The sequence below is a fragment of the Patiria miniata genome, unplaced genomic scaffold (assembly GCF_015706575.1).
Source record: "Patiria miniata isolate m_02_andy unplaced genomic scaffold, ASM1570657v1 HiC_scaffold_3, whole genome shotgun sequence".
NCBI classification, from domain to species: domain Eukaryota; kingdom Metazoa; phylum Echinodermata; class Asteroidea; order Valvatida; family Asterinidae; genus Patiria; species Patiria miniata.
In genome coordinates, this window is record NW_024037069.1 from 36,264,509 (window position 1) to 36,280,492 (window position 15,984).

Consider the following 15,984-nt stretch of genomic DNA (forward strand, 5'->3'; position numbering starts at 1 on the left):
GGTAGGGTCATTGAAACTTGAATTCAGACTTATTCCCGAAATATTCCAAGTATAAGTTGTCATCTAGTATGCTTGAGGAAATTGTCGCAGAGTGACACATTAGATCAACACAGTCAAGAGCATTTTGTGGCCAAAATTGCTACTTGGAGTGTTTGTGCAGCGCTCGGGAAATGAAAGTTTAAAAGCTTCAAGAGTGCATAAATGTTTCACCAGAAAACAACGCCATCTCTCTTAGAATTCGAATTTCTAAGTAACCCCAAGGGAAAAATAATCCAACCTTCGTTCCTGTCTTCTGAGTTTCTTGTAGCTAAGTGCTCAGTTTATCGATAGAGATATTCTAAGTTGACTGTGACTGGTGAACAGTTTGTCTACTTCAAACATTTTAGTTGAAGGAGGAATGTACGAGTGCTTAGCCATCCTTTTCAAAAACAGATTTTAAAAAGATGATTTTTTCCCCTAGGATTTTAAAATAAAAAAGGTTTGTATTTAGTCATTGTATTATTTTTGTCAGAGTAATAGCCACTCTGACACTCTACCATTATTTACTTCATTCTGACTCATGGGGGTGAGTTTTTGTTTTAGTAATACAAAATTTTGGTTTTTGGTTTTTGTTTTCAGAGAATCTTGAACCCGATGTCAAACAGCGTGTGGTGTTTGTCACGGCCAGAGTGCACCCTGGAGAGACCCCTGCGTCCTATGTCTGTCAAGGTCGGTAGTCCTCTTCAGTAGAAAAAAAACAAATGTATCAATCAAATTTATGACAATAGCTATCCTAAAACCAATTGGTACAATTGAAGAAGGATCCACAGTTAGAAATATTGTTTGAAAGGATCTACTCATGAAAGTTGTGCTTGCATAATGCGGCCACTTGATCTCACCTGTTCATTCTAGCTATTGGCCTCTTGTTTCCAGCTACCAGCCTGGTCACCTTGTCATTGTGTCCACCTGTCCATTGTGGTCAGATCACCTGTTTGTCCAGGCTTTCTGTCCATTGTGGCCACTTACGCTTCACGCCCAGTTTTTACTTCCTAACATGTAAATTCCACTTTCAGAACTTATTTTACATGGGTAGAGTAAGACTTGTTGCTCTGTTTTGGGCCTGTGTTTTTCTTCTTTAGGACTGATAGACTTTTTACTGAGTCAGCACCCAATAGCCAAGGTTCTACGTGACCACGTGGTGTTCAAGATTGTGCCAATGCTGAATCCTGATGGAGTTTATCTTGGCAACTACAGGTCAGGATTAAAGGCAGGGGAGGGAGGGGTGGAGAGATGTTACTGAGCAGGGAGGGGTAATCTAAAGAAGCAGTTGGTACAAGACAAATATTGAATAAAAATTGTAGGAAAGTTTAAATATAAGACCCTCACTCATTGAGGACAGGTTTTGTTGTTGGAATTCACTGACAATGAAAGTACAAAGTATCTGCTCATGTTTATCACTGTCCTGACCGAGGGTACATCAAGCAAACTCTCCATAGACTCCATGCACAAACAGTACATGACGCTTGTTTACCAATTTTGAAAGCCGCAGTGGGCAGGACACCTGTATGCGTGTCTGGTTTGTGCGCATGTGGCGTGAAGAGCGCACGAACAAACATGCACAAACTTGTGGTGCCTTCGCCTGTGTGTCTGGTGCTGGCGCTGATTCGTTTGATTGTCCCCCCCAGTGGTCTTCCCCAACTCTCCGTTTGTAACCGTTGAGGGGGTACTTTTACACAGAGTCCATTTTGAATTGAAAATTGTCAATTGAACTGAAGCTTAATCTGAAAACTTTACGCTAATAAAACTTCTGGTGAGGACAAGCAACAACTATTGCTCATGTTTACACCAATGACGTCTCGTCTGACCATGCACCTGACTGTTTTGCCCCCGCCTTGTCCACTCAGGTGTTCCCTGATGGGTTTTGATCTGAACAGACATTGGCACGAACCATCGCCCTGGGCTCACCCCACGCTACATGCCAACAAGCATCTGCTCATGGATATGAACGCTAGTAGTGTAAGTTCAACGAACCTCCGGTAAACTGGAATATCATTCGGGCCGTCTGACAATGTGATTGTACTTTAAAGGCATATCAAATCATTTGCTTTTCATGCATTTTGTTCGTTTCCAATAATAACACCTCTGAAAATTCCAAGAAGAATGTTCAAAGCCCAACCTGTTGAAGTTTCAGCTCAGTGGATATTACACTTTTCAAGAAAACAGTGAAAAACGATGCACAACCTTTTGATAACGAAACATGATTTCGACCATAGCACTCTTTCTTTCCCAAAAATCAGTCAATCGATTGATCGTTGGAAATCACCTACATTTCTTAATTTCTTCTAAATGACAGCAAGTCAGACGGAACAATTTTATGGGGTGTTTAGTACTAGTACGATCTTTAATCCAAGTGAGCTTTTTGATAATAATTTGGTAGGTTACATTTGGGATAAATGCAAATGATCCTGTCTGTGTTTAAGAGAGAGATTTAAACTGAAAGAAAACAGTTTAGGCTAAGGAATAAAGAAAAAAAAGGAATAAAATGTTCTGAATTTTTTTTTAGACACATTCATTATAGACTTTAAATGAATTCTAAGTAAACATTTGTGCCAAATGAAAATACTATTTATGACTGAGTTTGTGTTGAGTCGTGTGTAATGCGTTCACCGTTCTGTTAAACACCCATGTAGAAGATGGATGTAGATTTCTACATAGACATCCACGCCCACTCTACGCTGATGAACGGTTTCATGTACGGCAATGTGTACGATGATCCAGTGCGCTACGAGAAACAAGCCGTGTTCCCCAGACTGATGTGTGCTAACGCTGAAGATTTCTCAATGGTAAGTGAAAACATGGCAGGGTCTGAAATGGGTATTCTTTGGCTACGACTCTACTTTTTGGCCATTGATGAGCTGTGGAGTTAGCCATAGCCTGAGGCATTAATGCTTCAAGTTAGTGTGACTTTGAGTTAACCTTCAGTTACCTTTACAACAATGGAGATAGATCTTTATATATACATGTATGGCTTAGTCTGAATCAGCTATTTTATGGCTTCGGCTTCCATTTTGATATTGGAGCCTTTGGTGAAAAGTCATAGCAGTAGTCAAATATGCCTGTTTCGGACATGGCTAATTTCAAGTTATAATATGTATTCACAGTTTTCCCAGCCTTAACTTTGAAACTCTGTTAGTTGAATGGACAAACCCATTCTCAACCAAAAGCATAATAGTATTTCTGTAGATGAAAGAAATCGCTAAAAGTTGTTAAATTTGTATTGCCTGCTGAAAATGTAATTCACTTTCTTCCATTGAGCCAATCCCTTCATTTGTATCCATGGGCGTCGCTAGGATTTTTTCTTGAGGGGGGCAAAACATATTTTTACCCCCAAAAATACTGTATTTCTCAACATTTTCTCGAATTATCAGTTTTAGAGGGGGGCAGGGACATCCCCCCAACCCATTAAATTTACACCACTATGACTTCGCGCCTCTTTTTCTTTTCTTTTTTCCTCTTTTTTTTTCTTCCTTTTTTTTGTGTTGGCTTTTCCGGGGGGGGGGGGGGGGGGGGGGGGGGAGCAAGCGCCCCCTTGCCCCCCCTCGAGACGCCCATGTTTGTATCGATGACCTACCCTGATAACCAGCCATCAAATAGATTTTACCGTGAAGTTTCTATTCTGGTTCCCCTTTGACATTCCCACAACCTTGAGGAGAAGATTTTTTACTCTTCCCACTCCTGAAAGTACAAATGTCCTCTTTCCTCTACACCAAACATCCTTGCAGTTTTTTTTATATAAATAGTATTGCTCATGGCACAGACCTGATGTATTAGATTATAGTGGGGTGCTAATGGCATTAACGTACCCTGACGTACGTGTACAAGGGCGTGTGTGTAATCCTCACAACTTACCCTTCTTCTGTTCCCAGTCATTCATTAGGACTCACGGATTCAGTCACGTATTGTTTTTTTCTTCCGCCATTCCACAATGGAAGGGGGAGGGTTATTATCTGGAGGATTTCTAGCCCTTAAATTCTTGAAACCGAACATTAATTGTCTGCCTGAATTTGTTGGATGTACCTGTACAACAACGATCTGTTGATTTTTGGAGTTATAAAAATGCAATCAGTTGAATAATTGAGCTATTAAGTAGGAAGATGATTTGGATTTTTCTTAATTAAAGTCCGGCCTTGGATTATGGTTTGGATGAATGCAAGGGCTTTTTCTTCATGGATGTGTCATGACATTCATTCCAATTGGATATCTTTTTCCACATATTGCAGGCGTGAAAGTTTTTGATTCTCATAGTTCTATTTGTCAAGGGATACCTTCTGAGAAGCCTTCTTATGAAATGACATGACCAGTCACCAATTCTTATCCAGATACCAAAACTGATCTTCATTTTTCTTGGGGGAAAAAACCCAATATTTTGACTTCGAAGTTGTCGCATTCGTCACGTTTTTTTCTTTTTATTCTTTTGTAAATTTGAGTGTGTGTGGAGGTGTATTTTGAAAATTATTTTGTGACCATCGTGTTCAGAGCATATTCATGTGTATTCAGTGATTGTCCTGATGCCCTGTAAAATGTAAATTAAATTGAACTGCGTGATTGATTTATTTTAATAAAACTGTTTAAGTATCTAATTTAGTTTTTACAATGAAGACAGATCGGTGAAAGCAGACCAATATACCAACGTTTTTAGGTTGTAAGTGAACATCAATAAACATTTATCAAATCACAAGTAGATAATTAATTTCAATTCAAGAGAAATAATGCAATGAAAGACAATATGAATGATGACTAGGGACTCAGATTTTAAATAAATTGTCTGTAATTCAGCTAAATTGATTGAAAAATTGACCGAAAATGCTATTTTTCATTGGACTATCAGTTGCAAAATTTGATAGGAAAAACGAAGAGTTAAAAACCCACTGACAACTACTAAATGTTAGGATGATTGTTCATTGGAGAAAAAAGGATGATTTACATGCACATATGTTAAACTTAATGGCAGTTCATGATTTGAAAATGGTCACATTTGGTGGTATTCACTTTTGTTGTCAGATGATTTATCAGTGCAGAAAATCCATCGTCAGTGAAGGATGGATGTAATATTTTAAGTTTTTCAATATAGAGGATGCTTGAAATAAGCTTTGAAGTTGTTTCGGTGTTTTTATACCCTTCTATTTCTTCAGCAGTTTAACTTGCTGTGTTTGATATAGAAATAAAGACATTAGCTGTGGTTCTGTTTTTCTAGGCCATTATCTTTGCTCCAAGAGACAAACTCAAAATTCTGAATTCTGAGATAATCCGTGAACAACCACCAAGTTAGCTTTCACTCTAAAAAAAAAACCACTTCAAAGTTTTTGCCTTGAAAATGTGTCTTAGCCAATGGGAATGAAGTATTAACTTCACATTCAACATGAGTCATTTATGAATCCATTGGCAGCAAACAAGGAAAATAAAACCCTTATCAATCAAAGAGACAAGAAATTCTGTCTCAGAGCGGGATTTATGAGGTAAGAACATTTTCCCGTCAGGTGTAACAGATTTAAGAATTAGTCACACGTCAGACAAGCTGACAATCCATCCACCTGGCAATGTTTTTGGCGCCAAATCCATCGTAGTAAAACAAAAAGCAAAGAAGCGAGTGTGAGAGAGAAACGTAACCTTGACGCAGATGAATTCAGTGTTTTTAAGCATGAGTTAGTGGGTGAGTCAGCGCTGAGCCAGAGTACATTCCGATAGTCTGTAGTGGGTCTGGCCCCCGAGAAAAAAACAAAAAGGTCCCCAGGACGTGCATTGGGATCTGATGACATTCTATAGAGAGGGAGACGGGGGACTAGTCACACTCTATCAACTGGGAACACGTGGGTTGGCGTAATGTAGTTCCGTCCATTCCCCCCCCCCCCATCCCCGATACCCCCCTCCTTTCGGCTGATGAAGTGGCCAATACGTCACAGGCGATGACTGTACATTGCATGTATTATAGGATGAGTCTATGCGAGGCTTTGAGAGCGTTATGGAGTACAGACCAGGTATGCACAAACAATGATTCATTCCATTCAGGACACATTACAGTCACACCTGTTGAAGGAAAGTCTTGTTTTGTCCTTTTTCCTCCCTTTTTTGTGTGTGTGAGTCAGATATTCTGATTAATCTTGTGAGACTTTTGATGGGCTGTTGTTCAGCCAAACTGTTTTAGAAACTTTCTGCCCCCTCATTCGTCTATGTCACTGCTGAAACAAACAAAAATATAAAAAAAATATAACAAAAATAACAAAAATAAAAAATAAAAAGCAAAGAAAACCAAATGTAAAAGAACCCCAGCAACCACCCCAGAAAACGTGAACATTTTGAAAATAACCCTTACCAAACAATGAAGTGGCCATTTGTTGGTACTCCACCCTGTCTTCTTCACAGTGCATTTGGATGGTCTTTAAGGGATAGTCAAAAATCTTTACAGATGCATTAGAACATTTCGAAAAAAAAAACCTCCCCCCAAAAAACCACCCCACACAAACATACAAAAGCAGTTGCATAAGGCACGCTAATTAATATGTGGGTGTTTCAGCTGACATCTATGATTTTGTAATTCTAGATTCACTCCTTAATCCAGTTGTGCTCCAAGAATGATTATAAGTAGCAAACAACATGTACTTCCCGACAAAGAAAGTGTCGTTTAAATTCATCCTTAATGTGCTTGAATGGCGAATGGCAAATTACAAAGATCTGAGGTAGCGGAGAACAGGAAAAGACCCATATTGGATAGATGTCATCACACATTACATTAAGTTTTACGTTTCATTTACACATTTAGAGTTTTTGTCACTGACAGTGTAGTGATGCCTAGTAGTTTGATGTTGGTTTCCCAACTAACCATGCTGGTAAACAGACGAGGGCGCTGTTGTAGTTTTACAGACACCACTTCAAGTGATGTTTTTTCACATTAATGCAGTAGTGAACACTCTTTCTCTTTGTAGAGCGCTACATTCACACATTCATTTTTAAATGAGGAAAATTCTGTGACTTTTTTCAAGATGGAATATAATTTTTTGTGTTTTTTAAATATGTACACTGTGATAGCCTTTTAAAGGCTGTAAAACTTTTTGACTATATTTTAAACTGACGATTTCACTTTCTGTCAAAACAGAAGGTTGAAACCTTCTGTTGTATATCAATAAAATGAGACTGTCCTTTGTGGTTGCTTCTTGCTGATAAATTCAATTCCTTCAATTCCTTAGACTTGAGTTGATTTTTCATTGACAATGACAAATCTGAATATCTGTTTAGAATTTCTCTCAATCTTTCAGTTGTGCAGAACGACAAAGCTCTGACATTTTTTTTCCTGCTCTGATGAAATATTGTCAGTAGGGGAATCTCTGAAAGTCCTTTGCATATTTTGCTCCCTCAGGAAATTGAATGTGGTTATGTGAAGGGCACGCATTAACCAATTAGAACTAAAAGCCCAGCGCGTTATCGTACTCAGGTCTATTATGTCAAATTGAAGGGTCTAATCAGGTAGCACGCACCAGGAAAGCTGTCAGTGCTACCAAAGACTCACAATCTAAAAAAAGAAGACGAAATCCTTTAAAAAATACGGAAGAAAGAGTTAAAAAAAAAGCAATGCAGAAACTGCCTCAAGCTTTTTTCTTGTTCGTGTGTTAAATTGCTGTTACGACAGATGTTTTTGGGGGGATTTTTGCTGTTCATTCACCTCGGAATGTAAGATTTTCTAGATGTGCGGAGGGTTGTCTGCGATTGATTATGAGAAAAGGAGGGGATGGTCAGTGATGGATTTGAACCATTAGTTCATACTCTTCATGTTTTAGGGGAGTATTTTTGGAGTGCAGGTCTTGTGACCAGAGATTTATTTCACTCAAGTTATTTAGGAAATAGAGAATTTGTGAACAACAACTTGAAGGCCATTTGTGATAGAAATGCTGTTCGAAAAGGAAATTTGATCGTTTTCGTGGAAATGGTAGTTTTCAGGTGGGGTGGCCATCCTGGCAGCTATGTTTTGTAATTTTGAAGGGGGCAAAATGGAAAACACATTGGGAGAAAAATCTTTGATGTATGTTTAATTTTTGTTCTTAATTTTTTTTCATTTTTAAGTTTTCATTTCATATTGCTGTCTCAGTTTGTTTCATTTTTCAGCTGAAACATGTTTTGAAGTTTACATTTCAGTGATTTTGACAGCGCTCAGTCCTTGACGTACATGTATGTTCAAAGTCAATGTCATAGCATAAATATAAAAAATAAATATAGTCAGTTTTCTTTTGCTCTTTGTTTTTGATGATTTCAAGAGAACAAAAATATAGTCAAAATCAATGATCCTGATTGCTGTTTGCTGGATTTTCTGAAAGCATGCATGACCGTGTACATCATCTTGGGATCGCAACGTGGCTTCACAGTCACCTTTTTAAGCTTATATAGTTTACATACAGTTGGGTTCCAGATGAAATGTACTCTTAGTAAACGTCCACTTAGCCTGGGAAATCCAATGTATGGGAACTAAATATGCCAAATGTAACTAAAACTATTCCATAATTCACATGGTTCTTTAATTGATTCACTTTTGTGTTTCTCATTTTTCCAAACAGATGAACACATCATTCAACCGTGACGCAATGAAGGCAGGTACAGGGCGCCGGTTTCTGGGCGGTATCCTAGATGAAAACTCACTGTGCTATACGTTAGAGGTCTCCTTCTTCTGTTATGCAACTAACGGTGGCAGCACGCTGGTGCCGTATGATGAAGAAGGATGTATCCTTGCTAATTAGGCCAGGAAGTAGAATACTGGCAAAAGTAACAATGTGGCTTGGATGATCTGCGTTTAGCAAAGGTGATAGTTGATGCAGGAATAGATGCTGGCATTGTGTGGTCACTCACAACAGCTCCAGTGTGTAGGGTATGGTACTTGCAAAGTGTTGTAGTTGACTCCATCACAAGTAAATGACAAGTCCATTCATAAGCATGGGCGATTTTTTCCAGAGGGGGGCAAAGCACATTTTCCCCCAAAATTCCTGTTCTTTCGCATATTCTCAATTTATCACTTTTCGAGGGTGGACAGGGACATTTGCCCCCCCCCCACCCAACCCATTAAATTAACAACAATACGACTTTGTGCCTCTTTGTCTTTTTTCTTTTTTTCTCTCTTTTTTTTCTTCTTTTTTTGTGTGCCCCCCTTGCCCCCCCCCCCTCGAGACACCCATGTTCATAAGTCCAGTCATAGGTAATGGTGGATGAACAATAGCAAAGGAATGCCTTTGAAGTTGTTTTGAATAGCTTGGAATAGAATTGGGACTGGGTGACTTGATATGACCCCCCCCCCCCCCCCCCCCCCCTGTCAGAAGTGTCCCTCCCTCCCATTACTGGCAACTGACTTATCAACTTCAGACATCAAGCTTCTTAACCAGTTTTACTTCCAGACATGCGTCTTGGACGTAACCTAGCCAAGACATGTATGGACTACTACAAGCTAACATCACTCATCCAGCCTAAACCCACCATCCTGCCACTCAATCACACACAGGTGCAGTACAAGTTCTCAGGTTTTAGCCATTTCAAATTTGTGTGATTATTGCTTTCAATCAAGAAGTATCAGAAATAGATTTACTAGTTTTTTTTGATTTTTTTTTAAATCTGAGACCTTAGAATTGTTGCTATCCTACTAATTTTCATATAATTCTCAGACCATTTTTATTACTGTTTGAATTCCAGTCAATATCGTTCAGCCCTTTTTGATTGTTCCTAATTTTATTCAGTGGCTTTGACCGTAAAAACAGTGTCCTGTAAGATTGTGAAATCGTTTCCAAATTGTTCCTTAAAATGTCATATAGCTCACAAAATTAGCAATAACATTTAAGATGTTTTTTTTTAAGTAAACGATCCAAGATCCCATCATAAAGGAAAAAAATCAGTATAAATGAGCCGTAAATATTAGATATCGTTCATTAATATTTCATATGTATTTGAGGCAGTAAGGGCTCTTCTTTTTATTCTTTGTTAGCTTGGCTAAATATAAAGTAGCGGTTTTGCCGCGAGTGATAATTTCTGAGACACGAGCGGCAACCAAACACCGGCTTTTTTTGAAGTCGCACCGCTCTGGCATCAAAGATGAATGGCGGTGGAAATTCCACTCCCTTGTCGAGGGATTTAGTGAGTTGGATCTTTCCGAACCAAATCTTGCGCTAGTCTCTGTGAAGGAATACAGATGCCATGACTTCCAGATTATAGGAGAATGCCGGCAACAATTGTCCAGGGGAAACGGGAGGGTGGAAAGGAGTTGTGGGTTGGGGGGGGGGGGAGTTGCAGTGCCTGGGTTGGCCATTGTAGAGTCGTTCAACTTAAACCAAGATTTGGAAATTGTGTTCTTTAGAATAGATGTGATTGAAGTGGGTTGTTTTCTTGGGGGGGGGGGTTGCAAATTAGTGGATGATATTTGCCAGTGTTTGATAGGAAAAAAATGACCCCTCTTCCAAAATCAGACATCTGGTGTAAAGAAATGAAATTTTGGGAAGTTTTTGGTTTGAGTTTGATGTACATGTATACTGAAAGATTTAACAGAATTTGATGACGTTCATGTATACTGAAAGATTTAACAGAATTTGATGACGTTCATGTATACTGAAAGATTTAACAGAATTTGATGACGTTCATTTACAATGTATATAGGTAGTAATTGTCTTAACTGATAATCAACTGAACATGGAGTGTAAGCAAACATTATTTGCGAACATTGCCAACCTTGGTTGTTTTTCTAGAGGTTTTTTTTGGTGGGGGGGGGGGGGGAGTAATCTGTAATTATTTCTATGCTGACCGGGGTGGGAATTGAACCCTTGTCACCGGGACAGAAGATGAAAGGATAATTGAACCAACCCAATGTACAGATGCAATGAATGTGCTTCACAAAAAGACAAAACTACATGTGCATCAGTTTTGATATTGGTTCTAGCTTGTTTATTAGAAACGGACAGACCATAAGCAAAAAAAAAAATCTTTTGAGTTCATCGACCAGTAGGACTTTGTTCCGCAGTGCCGCAGGGCTCCTAATTCCTCACATTCGTAATGTTGTGCAACTGGTTTCTGGCCACTAATCAACCATGCCACATGTGGCATAATGTTCAATCAAAAAGAGAAAATAAGAGCCAGAACACCTGATGCTTTTAGCGTTAAATCAATTAGTCCGTTAAGAGATCAATGGGGAAGGGACGTAATGGTCGGGATGTCGTTGTGATGAGTACATTAATGGAAGTTTGATGGGTGGGCTGGGAGCGCACTGCAGGGATGATGGGGGGGGGGGGTGGTGGTTTACGGTGATGGAAGCATTTCAGTTGTGGCTCTAGGGGCTTTCACAGTGGGTTGATTTTGGATATTTGATCAAAATTCAGAGGAAAAGTTGTAGATTTGAAGAACGCCGTGATGGAGTCCAATACTGCAGTGACATAGCATTCATTCTCAGTGCCTCAATTTTTGGAGCTATTCCCAACACGAACAGGTCAAGTTTTTCTCAGATCTAAGAAAGAGCTATTAGTATTTGTTTTCATTCCTTCCAACTTGGATTGTTGCATTCTCCTCTGCTCCTTTCAGCAGGATTAACAACTCGTCCTGACCAAAATAGCCCTTGGTTCTTTACATTGTTTTTGATTCATGAGGTTTTGTATCAATTTGTCATTCAGTGACTGTTGAGCAGCTGTTTTCGTGATATGTGCAAAGAATTAATGCCAGATTGTTGCTAGCTACGGGGTTATTTCACACTACATTTAGACCCAGCCCTGGGGTCTGTAGCGGCCATTGACCCAAGTTGCTCTGATATATCTTCTTTATGTTACCAACTTCCACAAACAATCTCAGAAGTCAAGTCGCTGGCTTTTCTTTGGCTCTGATGGGCATTATTGGGATCCCAGGGCATCATTACTGGAGGAGTTAATCAGTTTTTCACAGTTTTAATCAAAACTAAGCTCTTTTTTTGGCCGTCCATCTTCTGGGTGGAGAATTGGGACCTTCGGCTTGCACCATTATCTGTGGCCACTGCAGACCCCTAACTGATTTTAATTTTAAACCACACTTGTATAAGTGCTCTACGACCTAGCTATCTATAACCTTCCCTAATTTCATTGTTTGTTTCTCTTACAGAGACGGAAGGGGTCATCCAAAGGTCACAGGTCAGAGGGCAGGCCACATTCAGAATCCCGCCAGTACCAGTCCCTGAGGGCAGATGTCGTGTATGACAACCACAGTCTGAGTGCCCAGAGCATGAACAGCATGGCGGTACAGTTCAGATTACAGCACAGGGATATACATAGGAGGTAGACAAGGCACAAGACTTGGAGGGCAGTAGAAATATCTGACAGGGCAATAGTAACGGACTATAGCCCCCACAGAGCATGAACGGCATGACGGTACAGTTCTGGTTACAGCACAGGGATACACAGAGGTAGACAAGGGACAAGACTTGGAGGGCAGTCTGACAGGGCAATAGTTGAAGATTATTGCCCTCGTAGAGCATACAGTGTGGAGACAGTAAATATGATGTCATGCACTCACTTGTGATTGTATCACACTCTGCTACTCTGTGTACAGTTTCTGTTTGTGTTGCTGAATTGCCTATTTTTGTTCCCAAAGAATCTGTTAAGTTAAACAGAAATATAGCCCATTAAGTAATTGAATGTAATGTACTGGGTGCATTGTGTACAAGACTAGCACATGACCTTGAACATATACACCCGATTGCGGTGAATAATGTACATTTGTATTAAAGACCACACATATGTTGTATATAGCATCAGACTCCGTCCAAAGATTGTTCTGTATAATAAAATTGCAGAATTCTAAAGAACACGCACAGCCTTAAAATGACCAGTGTCCATATTTAATTAATGTTTATTAATGAATGCTTTAATTACTTTTAACTTAATGTATTTCCTTTAAAAAACCAAATAGCGTGTAGTTTAAAGTATACTTTATTTTTTTTTTTGTCAAAAAGTTACAGTATTTTGTTTTGACAAAAGCAAAAGTTGATCAATTTTCAGTGAAAATTTGTGAATTTCAGTAGGATTTGGTATTTACTGGTGAGATATATTTGCGTATTTTAATTAAAATTTAAATAAAGAATTTGATAATGAGTGTGACAATGGAGGAGAACATTAACCCTAGCAGAAAGACGCCATCTTTTGCTCATGCCTCGTGATGTGTCACTTGCCTTAAGCTTATCTTCCCTCCCCCCCCCAATCCTCCTGGCAGCATTAGGCGACTCTTTAAACAAAGCGACGTTTGCTGTGAAACAAAAAGCGTTTGCTCAGTAACAGGTGCATGGGGGACAGGCACGCCAAGATGTCTGGCTCGTAGTGCGACGGTCTGAGAGTGGGGTCATCCGTTATAACTTTGCGTTCATTCTTTATCTAGTAAGCATTTTGGATGGTGTCAATCATGTCTAGTGGGGCAGTTTGATATGTGACCAGCTCCAACAAATTCAAAACATATTACATATTTAGGCTTTAATTTGGACTAAACTTTAGGCTTTTTTTTTTACAACAGACACAAACAGAGTGAAATTTTGCTCAAGCAATTCAGCCATATTTGTTATCATGTGTGAGCAGTACTCATACAGGCCAAGCATTTTTGCATGTTAATTTGTCGAACTAGAATTAGGAATACACACCGATGGAAAGGGGTGCTGTTGTGAGCTGGCAAAAAAGCGTCCTTTACCAAAGTTTGTTAAGCAGTTATTTCTAATTAGAAGCTCTGTGGCATTGACACTTGTGAAGTAAGCAAGTTACTTTCCCCTAAAATCAAGAAACTTTCAGTGGACTCGCTTTTCGTCACCTTATAGCCTACATACGAGTATATAGATCACTTTGGTTCCGACTCGCCTCGGATTCATTTGAAGGGTTGTAGTCACTCTGTCTGTGCTTGGTCTCAGCTGTACACACCTCGGTTTATTGACGGAGTAAGCCAGATGTGTGATAAGTCTGCTCTAGTAAACTCAATTAATCCCAAGTTTGACTGATGGCTGATCAGTGGAGATACTGCGCCATGCCTGGAATTCCTTGGGAGTTCAATAGATATTGCACAGTGTTCTTAGGGGAAGGAGGCTGGCCTTTATTGCAAAAAGTTACTGGCGCTGAATTCATTGCACGTTTCAGTGGGACATTACAGAGTTGGGTCAAACCATACAGTGTTAGTATTGTAACGGACTAGGCTAATGTGTGAAGTGGGCAGTAGCCTGAATGGGCAATGTCCATAACTAAAAGGACAACCAACAAAAAAGACACAGCGATACAGAAAATGTTACAGTGGTAATGCTGGTGGCTGGAGTAAATGGCAAAAGCATGTGGAAAGTAATTAAACTGGAAACAAAAGTAATAAAGAGGGGAAAATCCAGAAATAAAACCACAGAGACATACCTGCAAACCCTTTTGATGTGACTCCAACCTGCTGGACAGCAAAAGCCGGTTTCAGGTCGACTTGTGATTTGCTCGCACTGTGAGGGAACCATCGGCATCAAGTGTAAAACTCATGATCAGGTAAAAGAAACCTGAGAAATCATGTGATTGTCATGGAACGAGCGGCATCTTGACATAGAACAACTGCAACCATGCTCACGTCACGACGATTCACAATAAAATTAGACGATCCTGGTGCAGGTACAACATCGTAACTTCACAAAGGTCGATTGCGATTGATTCCCACATGTCGGGACCACGTTCAGGCATGGCACAGAAGTTGAAACTTTTTACTCTTGTGACTTGAATTTGTTTTAGCACCAATTGATGCCGATTGTCTTATTATCATCTAAGTTACTCTCACGTTGCAAAAACACGTGATTGTAATATTCCCAACGGTCATGAATCAGGCGCAGCTTGATCCTAAAAGCCAGTCGCAGACTGTTCTGTCTTGTAGTAGCAAGATCCAAACTGATTGTGGCTTAAAATGACCACACCTCCACCACAAGCAGCACATTTTGGTACATTTACTTGGTCTCTAACTCGCTTGAAAGAATGGAAAGTATGCACAACCAAAGAAAAGTATGTCTGTCTTTGTAGTGGCCTGCCAGTGCCAGGGCTTGACAAGCTTGGGCAGTCAAAGAATTTGAAGCATGGGGGTTTTGTTGTTTTGGGAGAAGTAACTTGGGGCAAGAATGTAGGTGCTTAAAGATATGAGAAATCAAGTAAATGTTATTTGGCAGGCTATTTATTACAGTATGAGTTGGAAAACTCTAGTCGACCCAAATAGATTTTGGTTTCCAACAGACAAACTTATGTACTAATTCTCCATTGATTTATCTGGGTAAAAATGTCAAAAATATGTGTCAACATGAATACAATTTTACACCAGAAATTGATGTCTCTTTATGTATTTTATACAGAACACTCCTTGGGTAAAATAAAACCGGACATATTTGTCACATGGTTATGTTTTTACTTTCAAAATGGACCAGTCTGGTGGAGCTGCAAAGTTTTGACAATATTTTTGATCAGTAACAATTGTTAAGATTTATTGTGTGTTTTTTGGTGATTTTATGTTTACTATAGGCTTGAGCATTTATCTTGTTTTGAAAAATACTGACTGAACATAATGAAATGAGTCATGCAGATGTCCTTCACTCTTAAGACATTTAGCTCTAAATATGGATTTTTGAGGCAGGTATGACATATGACTAATAAAAAAAAAAAAAGAGGGAAAAAGTCAAAAAGTGATGTTTAATTTTAATGAATGTTTAAGACATTCCTGAAACCAAAGTTAGCTTTGCTACGTCAAGTATTTTTTTAAGTTGTTTGCTTGTAGTGTACATGTAAGCATTGCTTTCCTTACCTTGAACTTTGACCTTTAAACCCAAATTCAGTAGAAATCTTCAAAACAACATGATCAATCCACAAACAGAATTCTTTGAAAACTTCAGCATTTTCTTAAGTTATTCTGCTTACAACCCATCAATTGGTTTAGCGAGTTTTTGCCCAGACATGTTGGTTATTCATCATGCAGGTCAAAAATGAAACACGTAAT

General features: G+C 39.2%; 1 protein-coding gene across 3 annotated transcripts in view; it reads left to right on the forward strand.

Annotated features, from left to right (window-relative positions):
- Positions 1-15,364, forward strand: part of LOC119737430 (cytosolic carboxypeptidase 6-like) — a 60,560-nt gene extending 45,196 nt beyond the window's left edge. For all 3 annotated transcript variants that reach the window (XM_038211784.1, XM_038211782.1, XM_038211783.1), the window contains exons 7-13: positions 619-708; positions 1,119-1,233; positions 1,884-1,995; positions 2,670-2,822; positions 8,580-8,742; positions 9,408-9,511; positions 12,115-15,364. In XM_038211784.1, coding sequence (XP_038067712.1) covers positions 619-708; positions 1,119-1,233; positions 1,884-1,995; positions 2,670-2,822; positions 8,580-8,742; positions 9,408-9,511; positions 12,115-12,291 — 914 coding nt within the window. In that variant the 3' untranslated portion in view covers positions 12,292-15,364. The remainder of the gene's footprint in view (positions 1-618; positions 709-1,118; positions 1,234-1,883; positions 1,996-2,669; positions 2,823-8,579; positions 8,743-9,407; positions 9,512-12,114) is intronic.
- The last annotated feature ends 620 nt before the right edge of the window (positions 15,365-15,984 follow it).